Raw genomic sequence first — 20872 nt, forward strand, 5'->3', positions numbered from 1 at the left:
GAAATCTCTGCATGCAAGGGACAAGGCCGAAAACCAATATTGGATGGTGGTGATCTTCGGGCCCTCAGGCAGCACTGCATTAAAAACACACTATTCTGGAGTGGAAATCACTGCATGGGCTCAGGAACACTTGTGAAAACCATCGTCTATGAACACAGTTCATCGCTGCATCCTCAAATTCAGGTTAAAACTCTACCATGCAGAGAAGAGACCAAATATTAACATGATCCAGAAATGCTGCTGTCTTAGAGCCTGATCGCATTTAAGGTGGACTGACTGACTCCGTAGTAGAAGAGTCCGCTGATAAACTGGCCTCCTGCAGTCCAGACCTGTCACCCTTTGAAAACATTTAGCTCATCATGAAACAAAAAATATGACAATGGAGACCCTGTACGGTTGAGCAGCTGAAATCTTTTATCAGGCAAGAATGGGACAACATTTGACTTTCAAAACTCCAACAACTGGTCTCTTCAGTTCCCAGACGTTTACCGAGTGTTGAAAAAATAGAGGTGATGCGTCAAAGTGGTAAACATGCCCCTCTCCCAGATTTTTGAAAAGTATTGCTGACATATGGCCACAGATCACATGAAACAACTACAAAGTCGATCATTGATCTCCGGCCTAAGTTGTTCTGGTACCAGGTACACTTATGAGCCACCTTACGCTCGAACATGGTGTTTGTTATGGCCAAACCGTGACTAGCACAGAAGTCCACTAACAAAACACCACTCGGGTTCAGATCGGGCAGGTCGTTCCTCCCAATCACCCCCCGCCAGGTTTCTCTGTCGTTGCCCACATGAGTGTTGAAGTCTCCCAGGAGAAGTATGGAGTCGGCAGGCGGCGCCCTTTCCAGGACTCCCCCCACCATCTCCAAGAAGGCCGGATACTCCGAACTGCTGTTTGGTGCATAAGCACAAACAACAGACAGAGTTTTCCTCCCTGCAACCCAGAGGCGCATGGAGGCGACCCTCTCGTTCTCCGAGGAGAACTCCAACACATCGGCGCTCAGCCGGGGGCTCGTGAGTCTCCCCAAACCCGCCCAGCGCCTCTCACCTTGGGCAACTCCAGAAAAGGATCAAGTCCAGCCCCTCTCCAGGAGCTTGGTTCCAGAGCCAGTGCTGTGCATGGAGGTGAGCCCAACTATATCTAGCTGGTACCGCTCCACCTCCTGCTCCACCTCCTGCACCAGCTCCGGCTCTTTCCCCGTTAGCGAGGTGACGTTCCACGTCCCTAGAGCTAGTCTATGCCGCCGGCGATTGGCTCGCCCGGGCCCCCGGCCCGGCCCGGCCCGGCCCGCCGCCCAGTCTGCATTGCACCCGACCCCGATGCTTGTCCCTGCGGGTGGTGGGTCCACAGGGTGGCTGCTCCATGTTGTTTCTACGAGCTGAGCCCGACCGGGCTCCGTGGGCGAAGGCCCGGCCACCGGAAGGTCGCCGGTGAGCTCCCCTCCTGGGTCTCGCTCCAGGAGGGTGCCCTGGTTTCCCTGATCCGGGCGAGGTGGCTTCAGTCTGGGGGCTGCTGTTCATCGGGGGGTCTTTTTGAACCGCTCTTTGTCTGGGCTCTCACCTGAGAGCAGTTTGCCTTTGGAGACCCTACCAGGGGCTGATGCCCCAGACAACATAGCTCCCAGGATCACTGAGCAACTCAAACCCCTCCACCACATTAAGGTGGTGATTCGCAGAGGAGTTATATAAACACGTTTTAATTCATTTGTGTGCACGATTTAGTACATTGAGGGAACAATAAAATGTGTCTTTCTCTCTATAAACTCTGGGTGGCAATAGAGAGGATACAGGATCTGCAGTGTTTTATTAAACAAATCAAATAACTAGAAAAGAGAAATGTACTGCACTGATATGATGGAACCACAGCAAATAATGCATTTTTAATATGGAGACACATAAATAGAGGAATAAAACATGCATCAAGTGGTCAGAAAAAAAGAAATTTAAACATCTATATTTCAATGACAACTTCATCCTCTGAGGGAGATGATGTGATGTTATCAAAAGTTTCCGAACAGTTATTCAGGGGATCTTGTGGTAAGATTTATGAACATTGTATAAACATGTCTCACTTTTTAAGACAAAGTATGATTGTTTATGTTTGTCCAGACATTTGGACTCAAGAGCAAACATCCTGTACTAACAAGGCTGCATGAAAGATCCCCTTTTTATAGTGCAGCCCACACTTTGCACTATGGGTAATGTAGGCAGGCAGGAGTGTGAGAATCATGGGAAATGTAGTGAGGGACTGTGATTAGCTGCAGTGACAAACTATATGAGAAAGAAGAGGTTGTACAGCTTCATTTCCACCCCCACCTCCCTGCAGCACCACCGTGTCCCAGCCGCCAGCAGCATCTTTATTCCCCTCAGGTCCTGGGTTTGTGTCCCCATCCCAGTCGCTCTCCATCTATCCCAGTCTGCCCTCCTGTCAGAGCTCCACGGAGCACACAGTGCCTGCGTCACTCCTTTCAGCAGATGGAGAGGAGGATGAGGAGGGGGAGGGTAAGACAGAGAGAGAACGGGGGGGAGGAAGAGGGAGCTGTATTTTTCTCCTGCATAAACGTCAACATCACTGCCACGCCAGCCTTCGTCACTGGAAAACAACGAGGAAGATCGTCGCACAACAGAGCTTAAAAAAAAACACCATCAGCAGCAGCAGCAGCTCCTCCTCCTCCACCAGACCTGCATCCACAGATTAGGCCGAGGCGCTTCTATCGTCCCCGGGCGCAGGCATCTGAAAGCTCCCCGAATCAAGAGGAGCTCTCCCAGGCATGACCTGAGAGGAGAGGCAGGCAGGCATCACTCACGCTCCGTCAACATGGGCAACCAGGAGGCAAAGCAAAAGAAAGCTGCAGCAGCATCGGGTAATGGAAGCTACCCTTCATTGGATGAAGGATGGAGAGAGGGAGGAGGGGACATGACAAAAAAGGGAGGAAAGAAACTCCACGGTAAGCATGGAGGCAAAGGAGCAGGCAACGGTGGAGGAGGAGGAGGGGGGGTGCATGGCACAGGACCAGGCAAAAAGAAAAACAAATCAGAGTCCAAGTCTTCTGTTTTCTCCATCCGGAAGAGAAAGAGCAACCTGAAAGGGAAAGGAGACGCGTGCTCATCAGTAACGGGGTCAAAGGAGGATGTTTTAGCATCTCAACATGACGAGCTGCACAGCAACAAAACACCTGATCTGTCTGCAGACGAGCTGGGACAGTCAGACACCGAGGCTGCTCTTCCCGAGAAAAGAAAGAAGCCAGAGCAAGAGAAAAAGGATGGAGGAGTAGGACGAGGAGGAGGACGAGGAGAGCAGAAGCAGGAGACTCAGCAGAAAGTCTCGACCGCAGCCACCTCTCCCACAGAGGATGGAGGGCAGAAGGGAGGGAGCTCGGGGTCGGACACAGACATCTACAGCTTCCACTCAGCGGCCGACCACGAGGATTTGCTCGCAGACATCCAGCTGGCTATAAGGCTCCAGCAGCAGCAGCAGCATGGGGGGGGTAACTCAATTGTGGAGCCACAAGGAGGGGGAGCAAACGATCTGAGCTGGGGAGTAGGGGAGGGGAGGAGGAATCAGAGTAACGGGGTCGTTAAACCAACTCCTCCCGAGGTGCTGGACCTGACCCCGGAGCTGGAGCTGGGCTCTGATGCCCTGTCATTCTTAGAGACAGAAACTCTGTCTGGCTCCGTCAAGCACATGGACCAAATTTCAGTGCTGCACCTCCCCTCCCACACAGAGGTGCATGGGAGGAGGGCGGAGAAGGAGGAGGTGGAGCATCCTGAGCCAAATGGGAAGGGACAGAGGGAGAGAGAAGCCTCTCTTTGTGTTGCCACAGGCACAAAAGACCAGCATGCTTTGCTGCAGCAGCCCCCTCATACAGAGGTCTCTATGGCCACGACAGGGGGGGCAGCAGTTAGCCCAGTCACCGTGACAACCAATGGTAACAGCTTCCCTGATCTCACATTTGACAGCTGTGGGAAAAGCCCAGGGCAAGAGGAGGAAGCAGGAAGTGACACCCAGCGGGAGGAGGAGGAGGAGGAGGAGAGGGAGCCCAAGGATGTTGACTTCACTCCTCCACCTGCACACGACAACAACAAAAGTCCTGAACACACCGAGAGGCTGAGCTCTGGAGCCACGTTTGAGGAAGGTGAGGGTCAGTTGTTCTCGGGTACCAGTGCCGAGTCCCTGGAGGACTGCCTGAGCACCGGCTCCGAACCCAACCACTCCACCGCCGCCGGCACCGCCCCCTCCCCCTCAAACGAGCAGTGCAGGAGGAGCAGTGTCGGCTTCACTGCGCTGCCCCCCCAGGAGAGCCCCACTCTGGCCAAACGGCTCCTCAGGTCCACCCACTCCTCCACCTCCTCCAGCCCCGTGGTGAAACCCTACCCTCCGATCTTCCCGTCCTACATCAAGACCACCACCAGACAGCTCAGCTCCCCCGGACACTCCCCAGCCCTGTCCCCCTCCCACAGCCCCCTGTCCCCACGTAGAGCCCACCATCACCTCCACAGGTACCTGTGGATACTCAGCTGCATGCAAAATATTTTATACTACTATGTGTTTTCATTTTACCTCGACATGACAGTCAGACGTGTCTGACAGCACTTTAAATAGATGAACTGTATTCATTTAGTTTATTCACCAAAGGATTTTATAACTTCGGTCTAATTTCCAAAGTTCTGGGCATCTTTCCTCCTGATGATAATGTTGTATTTACCCAGATGACTTCTGATTCACAGAAATGTCACTAAAAAGAAATCTGACGTTGCAAAGAACATGATCACTTCCAAACAAATTGCCAGATTAGCTTCACTCATATGGAAAAGAAAATTAAGGTGACAGTCTACACTTGCCATACTTTAGTTTTGCACGATGCAACAGTTTAGGTGTGCTCACTTAAATTTATCACCAATCAAATCCAGCTAAACCATTTCTCTACAACCAAACTGTAACTTAATTTTCTGACAGCTTGTGTTTCTGCTCAGACTTTGTTGTAGTGATATCACAGTGTTAGTAGCTTTTAAGTTATGACTTTAGGGAAATACTCTTGAAACTATTGCTTTGACAATCAAAAGTTGATAGAGCTGTTGTAAAAGAGTGTGGAAGTATGTGTGTAGACATGTGAGTGGTCAGTTTGTTTACTTCAGGCTTGTGTGTGACTGATGGAAGATACAGAACGACCAAAACCTCTGGCAGCTGTGTGACTGAAGATTAATGAAGACAAATTATCTTTGTTCTCGACAAATACACTTACTGCACATTTTACAAGGAACACCTGTGCAACTGTTTATTCATGTAATGACCTCATGAAGCAATCAGGTGTCAGCAGTGAAATGCCTAATATCCTGCAGGTGAGCAGCTTCAGTGAATGTTCATGCTAATGTTCCAACATCAGAGTGAAGATCGTTGGTAGCAGATTGTGGCTGGATGAGTATTATTATTAACTAAAATATTAACTGCTGATCTGAGATTTTTTTTTAACACACAAAAAGAGGTTACACAGAATACATCCAGAGCTGCCTGGTTGATGGGAGAGGGCAGAGGAGGAAGGCCAGGCTGGTTGGAGCTGACAGAAAGACTACAGTAACTCAAATAACCACTTTATCCAGAAAAACAGCAACGGATGAGCTATAACAACAGAAAACCTGCGGGTTTTACTCCCGTCAGCCGAGAACAGAAATGTGAGGCTGCAGTTGGCACAAGCTCACCTGAACCTGACAGTTAAAGATGGGAAAACTTAGCTTTGTCAGATAAATCTCTATTTCTGTTGAGGCTGCAGATTCTAGAATCAAAAATTGGCATCAACATAAATCTGTGGAACCAACCTGCTCCTGTTGCTGGTGTATCGGTGAGGAGGATGTTTTATTTGCACACTTAGGGCCCTTTTATACCATTCAGATGTGGTTTTAAATCCCAAAACGTCTGACATGTAATGGAAACTTCCAGCAAGATGACGCACCAAAAGTCTTCATGAACATGTTAATTTTCATTGGACTTCAGTGACCACCTCAGTTAACTGATCTCAATCCTGCAGAACATCTTCAGGATGTGGTAGAACCAAACATTGGCAGCGTGAATGTGCAGCTGATTAATTAAATGATGATAAATGATGTGATCAAAATCTGCCAACATGTCACAAAATATCAAAGAAATGTTTCTAACTTCCTTGTGGAGTCCGTGATACTGAGAATTGAGGCTGTTTTCAGAACAACGGCTCGACCTAGTCTTAGTATGCTGTTCCTAATAAATTGCTCAGGGAGTTACTGTTATTGCCTAGTTACTGTTGCTAGGCTATGATTGAACTACTACTATTTCAAGGAAGGATTCAACAGCAGCACAATTATCCACTTAACGGCTCTGAGTTGGACGTACTGTCGACACTTTCACCTCAACCAAGGTATATTTATGGAATATAAAAGAATGTATTACAAATACAGTTGTAGATTTTTACAATGACAGTTTAAGTGTTCCAAAATACAATCTTTTGCAATGTATATACTTATACGTTAATACGCGGTGGACTTTTTAGATTTCTTCGAGCTAACAAGTTGTTTACAATATCTTCCATATAGCATCGACATCAGCGTACAAAGACGTACAGAAAGTATCCCTGAGATGTTCTGTCCATCATGAGGAACATGATGCTGCTTTTGTTGTTGGAAAAGTTGCTTTATTGTGTGGTCATACTGTGCAGTCCCTCTTTCAGTTGTGTTAATAAGCAATGTTGACCCCAACAAACGTATATAGTATATAATGTTTAGATAGTTTACCTAACTGGAAGGTTTTAGAGCTTTTAAACTTCATTTTTAAACCATTAAGCACAAATGGAAACAAGTGACCATCTGAAAGGCAAGAAAACACAGAGCGTACTGTACTTTGGAAAATGGAAGGGGTTTTTTTACCCACTTTCAAAGTAAAGCAAACCATGAATGTGAATGTTCCCAGGACGACGGTGGAGGGTCACCAGGTGAGGAGACAGCGGTCCCGCAGCCTCGCCGGGCTTCTGAGTCGCTCAGCCGACTGGACGGAGGAGCTGGAGAGGAGGCTGAGGAGCAGAGACGAAGATGGAGGAGGTTCAGGAGAATATCTGGTGGGCTACAGAGGAGGAGGCAGCCAGCCCATCTGTGCTACCAGAAGATCCTCCTGTGGACAGGTGTCCACCTGCGGCTTCCAGGATGTATTCACAGGTGAGATTAATACAATGAAGCCACGACTCCTTTGTCCACATTAAAAGGATTTCCTTAACACTCTAAAACATATTGTTGAACCATGTTGTGTCGAGCTGTTTAACATCAATAAAGTTAGTGTTAGACAGGCTCGACCTTTTTTCCTTAATGTGCCCTTTTACTGTTCTTTAATTTCACATTAATGTCGTTTGTTGATTTTTCTTTTCTTTCTTTCTTTCTTTCTTTCTTTCTTTCTTTCTTTCTTTCTTTCTTTCTTTCTTTCTTTTTCTTTCTTTCTTTCTTTCTTTCTTTCTTTCTTTCTTTTTCTTTCTTTCTTTCTTTCTTTCTTTCTTTCTTTCTTTCTTTCTTTCTTTGCACACTTCATTTGATTAGTGGTTAGAGAAAGATATTGGTGACATTACTGAGTGATTTTGTTGCCTAAACCACAGATGGAAATCTGAATATGAACCCTGGTCTCAGACAGTCGAGCACCTCCATCGACCCAAACCACCTCCTGCTGTCTCCTCCGTTAATGTCTCATTTAAATTATTCAAACGAAACATTGAAAGTAATCCAGTTAGTAATAATGTTGCATCTGAACCTAACGGGGGAAACAGCTTAGTTGCATAAAAATGTCATTTTTGGGAAACTCATCTTGGATTGTAACAGTACGTTTGTGTGGTTCCATTAGGTCAATGTTGAAATACATTATTTCACTATTTAGTGACAGTAACTCACATTTACAGATTACTTTAGATAACCAGGTGGGAGTTTGATTAACACATGCGCTGCAATAGTGAGATTGCTGTAAAACTCCCAATTTACATGCATCTGGTCAGCAGTCATATTTCACTTTTACTCTGCAACCCAGTGTCACTGCAAACCGTGAAATAGACACGCTGGCCCAATGCAGCAAAATGTGAAATAGCCACGTTTCAGCCGGTCCAGGCGTGACAGTTACATGTTTTGAAAGCGTGAAACTGACACGCGAGTAAATGTCATGTGACCAAGGTCCCGCAACAGAGGCAACAAAGGACATTTTCTCTTGGTATTAGGAGGCAGGAGGGGTGTCTTGGTGGCATTAGTCACAGACGGGCATGTGGGACAATGATGTTTGAATCCAGGAGGTGACAATATTTTAGTTGAGTTGTTTTTTGTCTCCTAACCCAATCATGTGCTTATTCAGTAACCCCAACCACGTGTTTTAGCGATAAGTTTCATTTTCCTGTAAATCACATGGTTCTTCGCATGCAGTAGGTTTCATTTTGGTCGACTATCGGCGTGTCTATTTCATGTTTTGCTGTGATACCCGGTTGCACTCAGTATTCAGGATTACAGTCACGGTGGACAGCTGATTTCTTGAGGGTGGAGTCACTTTGTGCTGCCTGGTGTTTCGGGACTACGACTGCATGTGTGCAAATCGTTGTATGAGAGGATCTTGTCTTTCCATGTCAGGTTTTTATTTCTCTTCTAAAGGTTAAAAGTCTTCTGTAGGAATGTGGTTAGAGTCAAAGAGATGAGCTGAGGCAGCAGCGTCCCTGAAGCTGGATGTTTTCCTCTGAAGTGCTGGATCTCCTCTTTCCGCTCGGTATTTCCACATCTTTTCTTTCACCAGCAGCATCTTCTCCACTTTTCTCTCTTCTTTGTCCCACTTCTGGCTCTTCTCTCCCAACTCTCATACATTTCAGAGAGCTCCTTCCTGGATGTTTTCATCGCGGCAGTGAGCTCAGTCTGGAGGATCTTATCTTTTTCATAGAGTTCCTTCTTGAGTGTCTCCGTCTGCTCTGACAGATTCTTCCAGATGTCTTCTTCTTTCTCTCTGAGCTCTTTCCTTTCTCTCTTTCAGCTAGCAGCTTTTCTTTTTTTTTTTCTTTTTTTTCTATGGCTGTGATGGACTTCTGGATCCTGACTGATCCTGTTAATCTCTTTGAAGTCAAAATGTCTGGCAATGCCATCGGTATATGTAAAGTTCCAAAAGCAGTAATGACCACAGTTCGGCACTGTAGGAGGTGATGGATTTAAACATTCAAACAGGAGCTATATTGTAAAATCTTAACCTTCCATTGATGAAATGAAGACTGATAAAGATACACCTGATAGAGAACGTGTGGGATTCAGCAAATTGATTTATCAAATACAATAGATTCAACTGTTTATAAAGCACTTTCTTTGTTTCTCTCTTTCGTTCCTTGCTGTCCAGGCCGGACTCTTCTGGAGAAGCTGTTCCTGCAGAGGCAGCAGGAGGAGCCTGAGGAGGCCGAGAGGCTCTGCTCCAGGATCTTGGCTATGGGCCTCCTGCTGCCGTTCACAGACTGCTTCAGAGAGCAGCTGGGGGGTAGCACCGGCCACATCCCCTCCACCGCACCCACCAAGTTTGATGTAGGTAGTTGCACTTCACACAGTTTCATTCCCAACATGTTTGTTGTGATTTGTTTGGATATATTGTTCATGGAAGCCTATTTACAACAACAAGGCATTACTACTGTCTACTGTTAATTTATAGGTTTAAAAAGTGCACCACCTTTTAATGGGAATAATGGGAATGCTCTCAGTTTATGGGTATATATACAGTGGTGTGAAAAAGTGTTTGCCCCCTTCCTGATTTCTTATTTTTTTGCATGTCTGTCACACTTAAATGTTTCAGATCATCAAACAAATGTAAATATTAGTCAAAGATAACACAAGTAAACACAAAATGCAGTTTTTAAATGAAGGTTTTTATTATTAAGGGAGAAAAACAATCCAAACCCACATGGCCCTGTGTGAAAAAGTGTTTGCCCCCTAAACCTAATAACTGGTTGGGCCACCCTCAGCAGCAACAACTGTAATCAAGCGTTTGCGATAACTTGCAATGAGTCTTTTCCAGCTGTGGAGGAATGTTGGCCCACTCATCTTTACAGAGTTGTTGTAGTAATTCAGACACATTGGAGGGTTTTCCAGCACCAACCTCCTTTTGAAGGTCATGCCACAGCATCTCAATAGGATTCAGGTCAGGACTTTGACGAGGCCACTCCAAAGTCTTCATTTTGTTTTTCTTCATCCATTCAGAGGTGGACTTGCTGGTGTGTTTTGGATCATTGTCCTCCAACCCAAGTTGGCTTCAGCTTGAGGTCACGAACAGATGGCCGGACATTCTCCTTCAGGATGTTTTGGTAGACGGTATAATTCATGGTTCCATTTATCACAGCAAGTCTTCCAGGTCCTGAAGCAGCAAAACAGCCCCAGACCATCACACTACCACCACCATATTTTACTGTTGGTATGAGGTTCTTGTTCTGAAATGCGGTGTTACTTTTACACCAGATGTAACGGGACACACACCTTCCAAAAAGTTAAACTTTTGTCTCGTCAGTCCACAGAGTATTTTCCCCAAAGTCTCGGGGATCATCAAGATGTTTTCTGGCAAAAATGAGACGAGCCTTAATGTTCTTTTTGCTCAGCGGTGGTTTTGGTCTTGGAACTCTGCCATGCAGCCATTTTTGCCGAGTCTCTTTCTTCTGGTGGAGTCATGAACACTGACCTTAACTGAGGCAAGTGAGGCCTGCAGTTCTTTGGATGTTGTCGTGGGGTCTTTTGTGACCTCTCAGATGAGTCGTCACTGCGCTCTCGGGGTAATTTTGGTCGGCCGGCCGCTCCTGGGAAGGTTCACCACTGTTCCATGTTTTCTCCATTTGTGGATAATGGCTCTCACTGTGGTTCTCTGGAGTCCCAAAGCTTTAGAAATGGCTTTAGAACCTTTTCCAGACTGATAGATCTCAATTACTTTCTTTCTCATTTGTTCCTGAATTTCTTTGGATCTCGGCATGATGTCTATCTTTTGAGGATCTTCTGGTCTACTTCACTTTGTCAGGCAGGTCCTATTGAAGTGATTTCTTGATTGAGAACAGGTGTGGCAGTAATCAGGCCTGGGTGTGGCTCGAGAAATTGAACTCAGGTGTGATAAACTACAGTTAAGTTATATTTTAACAGGAGGGGGCAAACACTTTTTCACACAGGGCCATGTGGGTTTGGATTGTTTTTCTACCTTAATAATAAAAACCTTCATTTAAAAACTGCATTTTCTGTTTACTTGTGTTATCTTTGACTACTATTTAAATTTGTTTGATGATCTGAAACATTTAAGTGTGACAGACATGCAAAAAAATTGGAAATCAGGAAGGGGGCAAACACTTTTTCACACCACTGTATCTTGCTGATATCTGATGAACAAAGATATCTGATGAACAAAGATATCCATTTTAGCATGTGTCATGTGTTCAAACCAAACCGGTCCAGCTAGCCGCCGCTAGGATTGTAAGTGCGTGACTATCCGTGGTGTTACGGTACGGGTGCTCGGAGCGACCAAAAAGGACCAAAAGAGACCCGACTTCACCAAATGGGTCATTTAATAGAACTAGAACAAGTAGAAACTACATTATATTACATAGTATATGAAATTCTATTCTAATTCTATGTTCCCATTGAGAAGATGGAGTGATATTTCTAGTGATGAGCAGGATGTAATGTCATGATGATTTGTTCCAAATGTTCAGTTGACCAATCAGATCAGCCATCAAATATTTGAGAAAGATCTGCAAATGTGTTGCAGAGCCTGTCAACCACAGTAACAACCAGGAGTATTGAGTAAGTTCAGTATTAGTTTAGAAAAAAGGCTTTGAGGCATTAGGGAGAAACAAAAGCTTCTTGGTGAACCTCATTATGAGCAGATGGGAGAGGATGAAATGTGAACTTTTAACAAAACGTTCGAAAACTAGATGCAAATTCACTTTTGTGAAAATCATGTGAAAATAGGTCAAATGGGTCTAAAGGCTTCTGTCCATCGTGATACAAATGTCTGTGCCCACAGATCCATCTGAAATAAACTTTGTAATCTTAATAATTATCCATCTATAAATCTGCATCCTTCTTACATTTAACATTAAAAACACACGTTTGGGACTGTGTGGTTCAGTTGTGTGCATTCAGCAGCATCAGCAGTCTTCTACGCTACACTGTAAGATTGTTACAGAAAACATGCTCAAGTTCAGTCAGTAACACCTTCAGCCCTTTCAGGCTAAAATGAACAACCTCAGGCTCGATGGATGAGAGATACGTTGGACAATTTTGAAATTCAGTAAATCCTCTTTGTCCCCATCAACAGACACCAGAGAATTTTTAAAAACACAAGCAACATTTTTTTAAAAGTTTTTACTTCAATTTAATCTAAACAGTTTGTTTTCAACTGCAACTCCACCAAACTTGGTGCAACAGAAATAAAGCCCAACACTCCTACACAAATTTTGAATATACGAGGGCCAATCAAAAAGTTCCACAACTGCTCCTGTTAAGATTGAATGGAGTGCAGCACAGTGATGCACATGAGGCAGGAAGAAGCTACAACCGCTGTGAGGAAGTAGTCCATCGCTTCATCAAAGTCAGAATTTGAGTTAAACACTTTTTTGTGACCACTGCGATGTGATTTCACCATCGACCTGAAACTTGAGCAAAGAGCGTGCATCAATGTTTGTGTCAAATATTTTGGGAAACAGAGAGAATTCACATCCAGGTTGCAATGCAACTGCGCAGAGATGTGTTACAATAAAACCAGGAGCAGTATAGAAACACTGCAGTGTTCCAGACAGAAACGAAGCACTGATTGAGAGGAAAAGCTTTTTGACCTGAAAACTCTACTTGACTTGCACAACTCTACAAAATGAAGTACATATTCTTGATTTGCATTTGCACAAGTTGGGACATATTCATGGTTGGAATAAGTCAGTGCAACTGGCATGAAATATAAACCCTGTTAATAATTTTGTTTCCCCAGCATGACCAGCTGTACACATGGGCAGCTGTCAGTCAGCCGCCACACTCCCTGGAGCCTCTTGAAGGGAAACTACCAGGTCAGGTCAAGGGCCACTGGCCTCCAGGAAAACCAGGTGGTGACAATAAGACTGGACTCAAATCCACAGAGACAGGTAAGAACCATACTTCCACATGTTGTATATGTATCACAAGCCGGCAAGTATAGACAGTGTACGTCTTTCTGATCTGTAACTTTTATTTGTAATTTGTGATAAGTGGCAAGATGCTGAGATTTAATACTTTAAAAGTGAAACGCTTTCTCACTTGTGCCTTCTTCAGAAACCCCAGTCACTGTGCCTCAGACCCGGTTATAGCCTGGCTGGAGGCTTATTGTTTTCAGGTTGTCTGTCCATTCCATTCTCATGAACGCAATATCTCAGGAACTTCTGGAGGCCATTTCTTCATATTTCGCACAAACTTTCTCTCAGATCTTCTGGTCAAAGGTCACTGTGACCTCATGAAACACATTTGTGGGCATAACTCAAGAATTAATTTAGTAATGATGAAATAATTTCTCATAAATGTATTAATGTGTTGTTCATGCATGAGATCGTGAATGAAAGACTTTGAACTAATGTTACTTTCTGATGATTCATGAGGTATTAATGTTGAAATCATGCAGGAATTCATGCATGAATCCTTAAGTGAAGTGTTACCAAGACATGTATTATAACACTCTATATGACATTGCATTTCTGAATCTGGGTGGCTCTTTACTGCCCTGTAATAACTGGTCACCTGCCAGTGCCAGGACTGTCTGTTATTCTCCCATTGGTTGTCCAAAGTTCAATAATGTGCCAAACAACAATTCTGAAATTCACTAATCTCAATGTTGGATTCAGTTGGTTTAATCTGCACACTCACAGAAATAGTGAGGGAGATTATTTCTGGAATGTTGGCAGTCGTTCAGGTTTGCGGATACAGTCGAGGAGCACAGGTTTTGTTGTCTGCGTAGCAGCAGTAGGCAAACAGGAAAACAAGCTGACCATCCTGTTGGTCCTGCTGACCATTATAAATGCTGTTACTCAGGAGTTTATGAGGATCAGTGTGACTTGACTATCCTCAGATGATCAGATGATTATATTTGATCAACTGGATGTGAGAATACTTCCGTCTTCATTTCCTTTAAAAACTACTATTACATAAACTATTACATGGCTATAACTCCAGTAATACAAGTTGGATACCCATTTCTCAAAATGAAAGCCTTCAGGAGATGCACGTTGTCTGTGTTTTTCTCTTTGTTTGTTGGTGAACAGCGAGCTATTTGTTTCAATGGCAAACTATCCAAGTCTTCAATATTAACTGTCTAATACATATTCATCTTTTTTTGTTCCTGTCTTTTTGGTGCTTTGGCTTCTTTAGAGGACAATCAAGGTGAGTAATCGTTTCTGTGTGGTGTGGGATGAGTTTTTGCTGACTCCAGCACACTAACAATGTTGTTTGGTCCCAGCTGAAGATTTGACCCCGTTTGGTGATATTATAACTTGAAATAAACCTTCCTCTACCTTGGTGAGTGGAGTGCAGCTTTGGTACACATTTTGATGTAAAGAATAGGAATTCTTGCCTGATATAGGATTCAAGCTGCTCAACAGTTCAGGCTCTCCTTGTTGTATTTTTCGTTTCATGATGCTCCAAATGTTTTTAATAGTTGTGGACTGCAGGAGGCCAGTTTGGCACCCGGAGTCTTCTACTACGGAGCCATGCTGCTGTAAAGCGTTGTCTTCCTGATATAAGCAAGACATTCCCTAAAAAGGAGACGTTGTCTGAATGGCAATTGTTGCTCCAAAATGTTCCATGTGCCATGTGCACTAATGCATCCCCATACCATCACAGATGCAGAATTTCAAATTGTGTGCCGATAACAACCTGGATGGTCCCTCTCCTCTTTAGCCCAGAGGATGCGGTGTTCATAACATTTTGCCATTATTTACATTTTACACAGTGTCCCAACTTTTTTGGAAACAGTCATAATAAAGGAACCCACAAATGCTTCTCCAGGTTAATGTGAAGCCTGTTTTATGTATGCTGACTGTGCATTTTAAGAGCAGGAAAAATGTTTGATAGCACAGTAAAATCGTTGCACATTATCATCATATAAACTAAAGGTGGACATATTTGCACACGGGGGGACGACATTAAAATGTCCCTAAATTCTGTTCTGTGCTGGCCACATGTGCCTATATTCTACCCATGCAGCTGTAATTTATATATATATATATATATATATATATATATATATATATAATCACAAATTAAAGTCCTACATGAAAAACAGTACAGAGATATTAGCAGCAAAATGTACTTAAAGTAGTAAAGTAAAAGTACTAGTTTAGTCCCACTGACTAAAGATTATAAATTACATCATTACATTATTAATACCACAGCACAGGTGTGTATGAGCTGGACACAGAAGGAGAGGCTGAACGAGAGAAGCCATTGGTGAATGACAAAAGCTAGCAGATCTGAAATAGCATGTCAAGTATCAGCAGTTTTATATATATATACATTTATGCAAGGATAGTAAAAAAGTGTTGCTGACGTTGATATGTTATTTGGATCGAGTTACTTTCATATGTTCTCAGTTATGTAGAGGAGACCATAAGCCCGTGAAAGTTGTTTCTGTTGTACTGTGTTGTTCTGACTTTCTGATGTGTCTGATTGTACAGAAAACAGTGCAGCCATCATGGGTTCGAGGCAACAACAGAAAGAGAGCCAAGAGGTTTGTAACTTTCATTTTCACATCTTCATTTGGAGCCTGAGACTGAGAGGCTGAAACTTCTACATACCGCATATAGAAACCTTAAAGTTCAAGTTTATCGTGTTTCTCCTGTTGGAACACATGAAAATAAAACCAATTTGAGAACTGATAGTTTATAAATGAACTAATTCTGTTGGTTGAGTGACTGAACTACACGATATGTTATTGTGTGCATTGGAAGAATCTGCAGACACACAGCAACAACAGACCATCATGTGGTGTTTTTACCAAAGTAGGAGACACTGAAGTTTTTGTCCCTTTTTTGTGCATGTTATACCGACAGTCTTAACTATCGTCAATCAAGTTTACCCCAGGAATTATGCAAGACTTGCTCCACATCTGCATCTGGGAGATGAACTTTGATTGAAAGTTCAGTAATCATATATGGTAATTGTAGTTACTGGACATAATTCAAGTTCTGTGAGTAAGTATAGCCCTGTAACTGGTTTTGCTGTTGTTGTTAATTATTAATCCCTCCATAGCGCTGCCTTGGCACCCTGAGACGGATCTTTGTATTCACCTACCATTCAGGAGGTAGTGCTGGTCCAGCCTGGGCCACGGTGAAGGCCTGGCATCCCCGCTGTTCGTCTACCCTGTATAACTGAGCAACAAGCTCCAGCCGGGCCTGAGAAGCCCGGTAGAGTCTGCAGCACGTAAAAAAGGAACACTGGATAAATTAGTGCTGCTGAAAGCTAATTACCCCGAGTAACAAGAACTGCCTCCTCTGCAGCCTTTGATTTCAGTGCTTAAACTACCTTTAAATATTTAATTTACATGTTTTTTTTCTTGTCAAATCTTGTATATTTAAATATGATAATGTCACAATCAGAATTACAACTTAATTCTTATCCTGCTATAAATTTTGTCCTCAAAATTACAACTTTATTCTCATAACATTTCAGTGTTTTTCTCAAAACATTGTTATCTTCTCAAAATATTTTCATTTCCACTGGAGTTACTCAAGCACCCCATTACCGTAGATTTGTTTTATTTAAATATTGATCCTCTATGTTCCTGTAGCTTTTGTATGTATCGTCAGTGGCTTTGTTCGGTCCGACAGCACCGACATTTATTCTGGAGAAGACCTGCAGAATGTGATGAGTCAGTGACAGCAGACCGAAGATCAAAAGGTCTTTTAAGGAGGCTGTTCTTCTTTTTATGATTTTTATCATGATTCTCTCTTTTCTTTAGGAGTGCGTCCTTCCTTTGACAAAGCTGAAGGAGAAACACGTTAATGTCATCCAACAGCTGGAACAAACCATAGAGGACCTCAGGACTAAGATAGCTGAGCTGGAGCGACAGCCCCCTCTGCTGGACAGGGACAGTACAAAGTCCAGCGCCTCCACCACAGACAGGGAGTGTGGAGGGGAGGAGGGCCTGCTGAGGGCCCTGTGTGACGCTCACCTGCAGACGGAGGCGGCTCCGTCTCCGGGCTGCCTGGAGGCCAAGTCGGTGCAGACGTCCCCCATGGACGACAGCTTTAAGTTCAAAGTGCCTTGTAGCGAGCCTGGTGGAGTCAAAGGCTTCCTGCAGCCCCCACCGCGGCAGGACGGCTTCCAGTGCTCCTGTCAGCTTCAGCCGCCTCCACCTCCTCCTCCACCCTTACAAGGAGGCGCAATGCCACCTCCCCCCCCACCACCTCCTCTACCACCCGGCTCAGCAGTTCCTCCTCCACCTCCACTTCCCGGGGGTCTTGCTCCACCCCCACCTCCACCTCCACTCCCTTGTGGTCTTGCTCCACCCCCACCTCCACCCCCTCCTCCACCTCCACTCCCTGGTGGTCTTGCTCCACCACCACCACCTCCTCCTCCTCCTCCCCTTCCTGGTGGCTTTGCCCCACCTCCACCCCCTCCTCTCCCCGGTGTCAGTGCTCTGCCCCCTCCTCCTCCATTACCAGGACTTGGCGGCCCTCCTCCTCCTCCACCACCACCTCCAGGCTGTGGGCCTCCTCCTCCCCCTCCTCCACCAGGAGGTTTCGGCGTTCCTCCGGCCCTTCCAGGAGCTCTGGGCTCCCTCCCCCCTCCGCTGCCGCTGGGGCTGTTCTCTCTGGGTTTGACTCAGGAGAAACCTCCCAGGAAGGCCGTGATGGAGCCACCCAGACCCATGAAGCCTCTCTACTGGACCAGGATCCAGCTCCACACCAAAAAGTAAAGATGGTAACACGTGGCCATGATTTGCTTTATGTTTTTATTGCTAACCCAAAAATGTGTTAGTCCATCTCTTAATACCTTCTGACTTCTACTCAGCTCCAAGCCCATTCTGATAACAAATATATTTAAAAATATGGTTTCATTTTCATAAAACCATACCTGCAAGAACGAATGCAGGGGACCGTGGCCCATAGGCTCCAACTGAGGACTTACAGTATATCTTTTAAAGCACCTCACAAATACAGTATTTCTGACAGCAGGATGTGTGTATGAGATTCATAAACTGCAGTGTGTGAGTTCATGAAGTTCTTACCTGAAAATGAACAATTCCCTACCAGATATTTAATTATGCTCAGTGGTAAATGATTCTGCCTTTAAAATGCAGAACAATAAGGTATATGTAAAAAAATAAATAAATAAGGTTCTCTCCACAACTTTATTCCCATAATGTACCTCTGGCTTCATGCAATGCATAACTGTTATCTTTAACAGTGCAATGTGAAAAAGTCGCAGTGATGTAAATGATATGTGATCGAAGGGAAAAACGTCACATTTTTGTTAATTAATTGGATATCCAACACTGATACAGCACCAAAATAACTGGTCTAACGGGTGGTTTGTCATCACCTCGTGATACAATAATGAGGTTCTGTTTTGTGCCTTCTGTCTTTCAAAAACGCCCTCTGCACATGAGCACAGGGCGCACATCTAATTTTATGTCAACATCATGATGTGGCCGGTAAGACCAGAGGAAGGGAATCTTTAAAGTGCTGCTTTGTGTTCTTCAGGGAGGTTTCTTCTTCGCTGGTGTGGGATTCGATTGAGGAGCCCGACGTGGACTTTGGGGAGTTTGTGGAGTTGTTCTCCAAAACAGCCGTGAAGGAGAAGAAGCAGCCGCTCTCTGACACCATAACCAAGTCCAAAGCTAAACAGGTCTGAGTGTTTAAAAGCTGCTTTCACACATGCACTTCATACCGACATGACCCGGAGGAGCTGTTTCTGAGAACGCAAATATCTGAATCAGTCGGACCGGACATGAAACACACTTTACCTGACAGCTCCCTGGTTAGAAGGTCATGTAATGTCTGATTGATGTGTAGATACAGCAGGATCATACAGCTAATGAGTGGGCATGTTGATGCGTCCTTTACGCTCCACCCTCCTCCAACCTGAACTGAATGCAGTGGTTCCAGCAGCGAAGACTGCTTCTTGGTCTCCTGTTTGTCTGCTACATAACTTGCAGGGCAACTTCAAACACTGTCTGCAGAATCAGGTCTGGACATTGTCCACAGTTCATCTGTTTCTTACTATAGTTTACTATGTTCAACTTTTCAGACTATTGCAACTGGAAAAGTTTAAATTTTCTTAAAGCCTCAACTTGACACTAAAAAGTACAGAAGTGCCAACAGAGGCTAAACATAGATGTCTGAGTGCATCGTTAATCTGTCAGTTTCCCATTTTGAATACGGACAGGTCGAACCCTGCAGTAAAACAATACTCACTCACTCTGAATATGAACAAACAACACATATTTTACACTACAAAGTACATCTGAGCTTCTGGATCTGACGTCATGTCTGATATGTTGATTTATTGTTTAGGTTGTGAAGCTCCTGAACAACAAGCGTTCTCAGGCAGTAGGAATCCTCATGTCCTCCCTGCACCTCGACATGAAAGACATCCAGCATGGTGAGTTCTGCACTTTCTGAACACATTCATTCAATTAACTGGATTTCAATCAGCGCCAGTCTGTGCTTGTCATGTGTTATTGTACATCAGGGTCACACTGGAAATCACTGGATTTGTTCAAAGTCTATTAACCGGCTGGGTTTGAAATACCCCAAAAAGGCTGTACCACCAGAAATACCATGTAGATGAGAAAATCTTCAGTCAATTAAATTTATACTTTTTCTGGCAAATCCCTGGTAAATATTTTCCAAAAAGGTGCAAAAACCAGGTGCACATCTGGTTTTCTGACTGTATGATTATTTAAAAGTGATGGGAAGTAAGCAGCAGATCAGTTCAGTACAAGTTGAGGCACTTTTACTAATTTGTGTCTTTATATTTTATGTTAAATTTTACTCCACTACGTTTCAGAAAGAAATCCTCTACTGTGATTGGGCCAGCCCACTGTCAATTAAAAATAAATAAAGGGGCCGGTCGGGCTGTTTTATAGGACGGTAAAACAACAAAAAACAACAAAATACTGTTTAGTGACAAGTTTTCTTTTTGTCTTCCTTTAAATTCTTTACTTTAAATTTAAGGTCTGTATTATTTTGTTATGTTGTGCCCAAAAATGACTAAAACAAGTGGCAGCTTTTTAAAACATAAGTAAACAAATTCACCGTTTAGCATTTTGTGAACACAGGTAACAAAGGGTTGAAGGAACTGGAAAGTTCTTTTCATACATTATTTTTTATGTTTTATTTTCACACAAACTTATTGATATTTAGTATATTATTGTGTATGTAATTACAGCACTTCAGCAGAATGATAATACTCTTTTTTTCTTCTCTATCTTTTGATTATTTGAGCCAGAGACTGAAACAAACTGATCATCACACTTTCTCAGTTTTTCTCTTCTTTGTTGGTTTTCTTTAGTTTCTCCTTTGTTTCATGTTTCCCAGTTTTCTCCTTTAAATCTTGTTCCTGAAGCTTTAATTCATCATAACAGGTCCAAAAAAAATATGATTGAACCTTTTCACTAATTACTAGTGATCCTTTAACACAGATGTGACCAGTAACCTCTCTCTCTCCCCATCTCCCTCTCGCTCTCTCTCTCTCTCTCCTCTCTCCCTCCCCCCTCCCACTCCCCCTCCCCTCCAGCCATCCTGAACTTGGACAACACCGTAGTTGACCTGGAGACTCTGCAGGCGCTGTATGAAAATGTGAGCAGTAAACACTCTCTACAATCACTTCATCTTGTTTACAGTCTAGTTTGACATCAGTTTGTTTTC

The 20872-nt window shown here is 44.0% G+C and overlaps 1 protein-coding gene across 3 annotated transcripts in view; it reads left to right on the plus strand.

The window, feature by feature from the left end:
* Window positions 1–2734: 2734 nt before the first annotated feature.
* Window positions 2735–20872, plus strand: part of fmn2b (formin 2b) — a 30369-nt gene continuing 12231 nt past the window's right edge. Inside the window, exons 1-10 of one of the 3 annotated variants that reach the window (XR_011179194.1) lie at window positions 2735–4505; window positions 6940–7181; window positions 9361–9539; window positions 12967–13117; window positions 14370–14381; window positions 15674–15726; window positions 16957–17912; window positions 18704–18848; window positions 19517–19604; window positions 20742–20803. Coding sequence is in view for 2 of the 3 variants with exons in the window: in XM_069168510.1 (XP_069024611.1) it covers window positions 2824–4505; window positions 6940–7181; window positions 9361–9539; window positions 12967–13117; window positions 14370–14381; window positions 15674–15726; window positions 16957–17912; window positions 18704–18848; window positions 19517–19604; window positions 20742–20803 (3570 nt within the window). In the remaining variant the exon portion in view is untranslated. The remainder of the gene's footprint in view (window positions 4506–6939; window positions 7182–9360; window positions 9540–12966; window positions 13118–14369; window positions 14382–15673; window positions 15727–16956; window positions 17913–18703; window positions 18849–19516; window positions 19605–20741; window positions 20804–20872) is intronic. The other 2 variants (XM_069168510.1, XM_069168509.1) reach the window with 2 other exon arrangements.

The sequence above is a fragment of the Embiotoca jacksoni genome, unplaced genomic scaffold (assembly GCF_022577435.1).
Source record: "Embiotoca jacksoni isolate LCO1_2020_lvr unplaced genomic scaffold, fEmbJac1.0.p SCAF_40, whole genome shotgun sequence".
Lineage (NCBI taxonomy): Eukaryota > Metazoa > Chordata > Actinopteri > Embiotocidae > Embiotoca > Embiotoca jacksoni.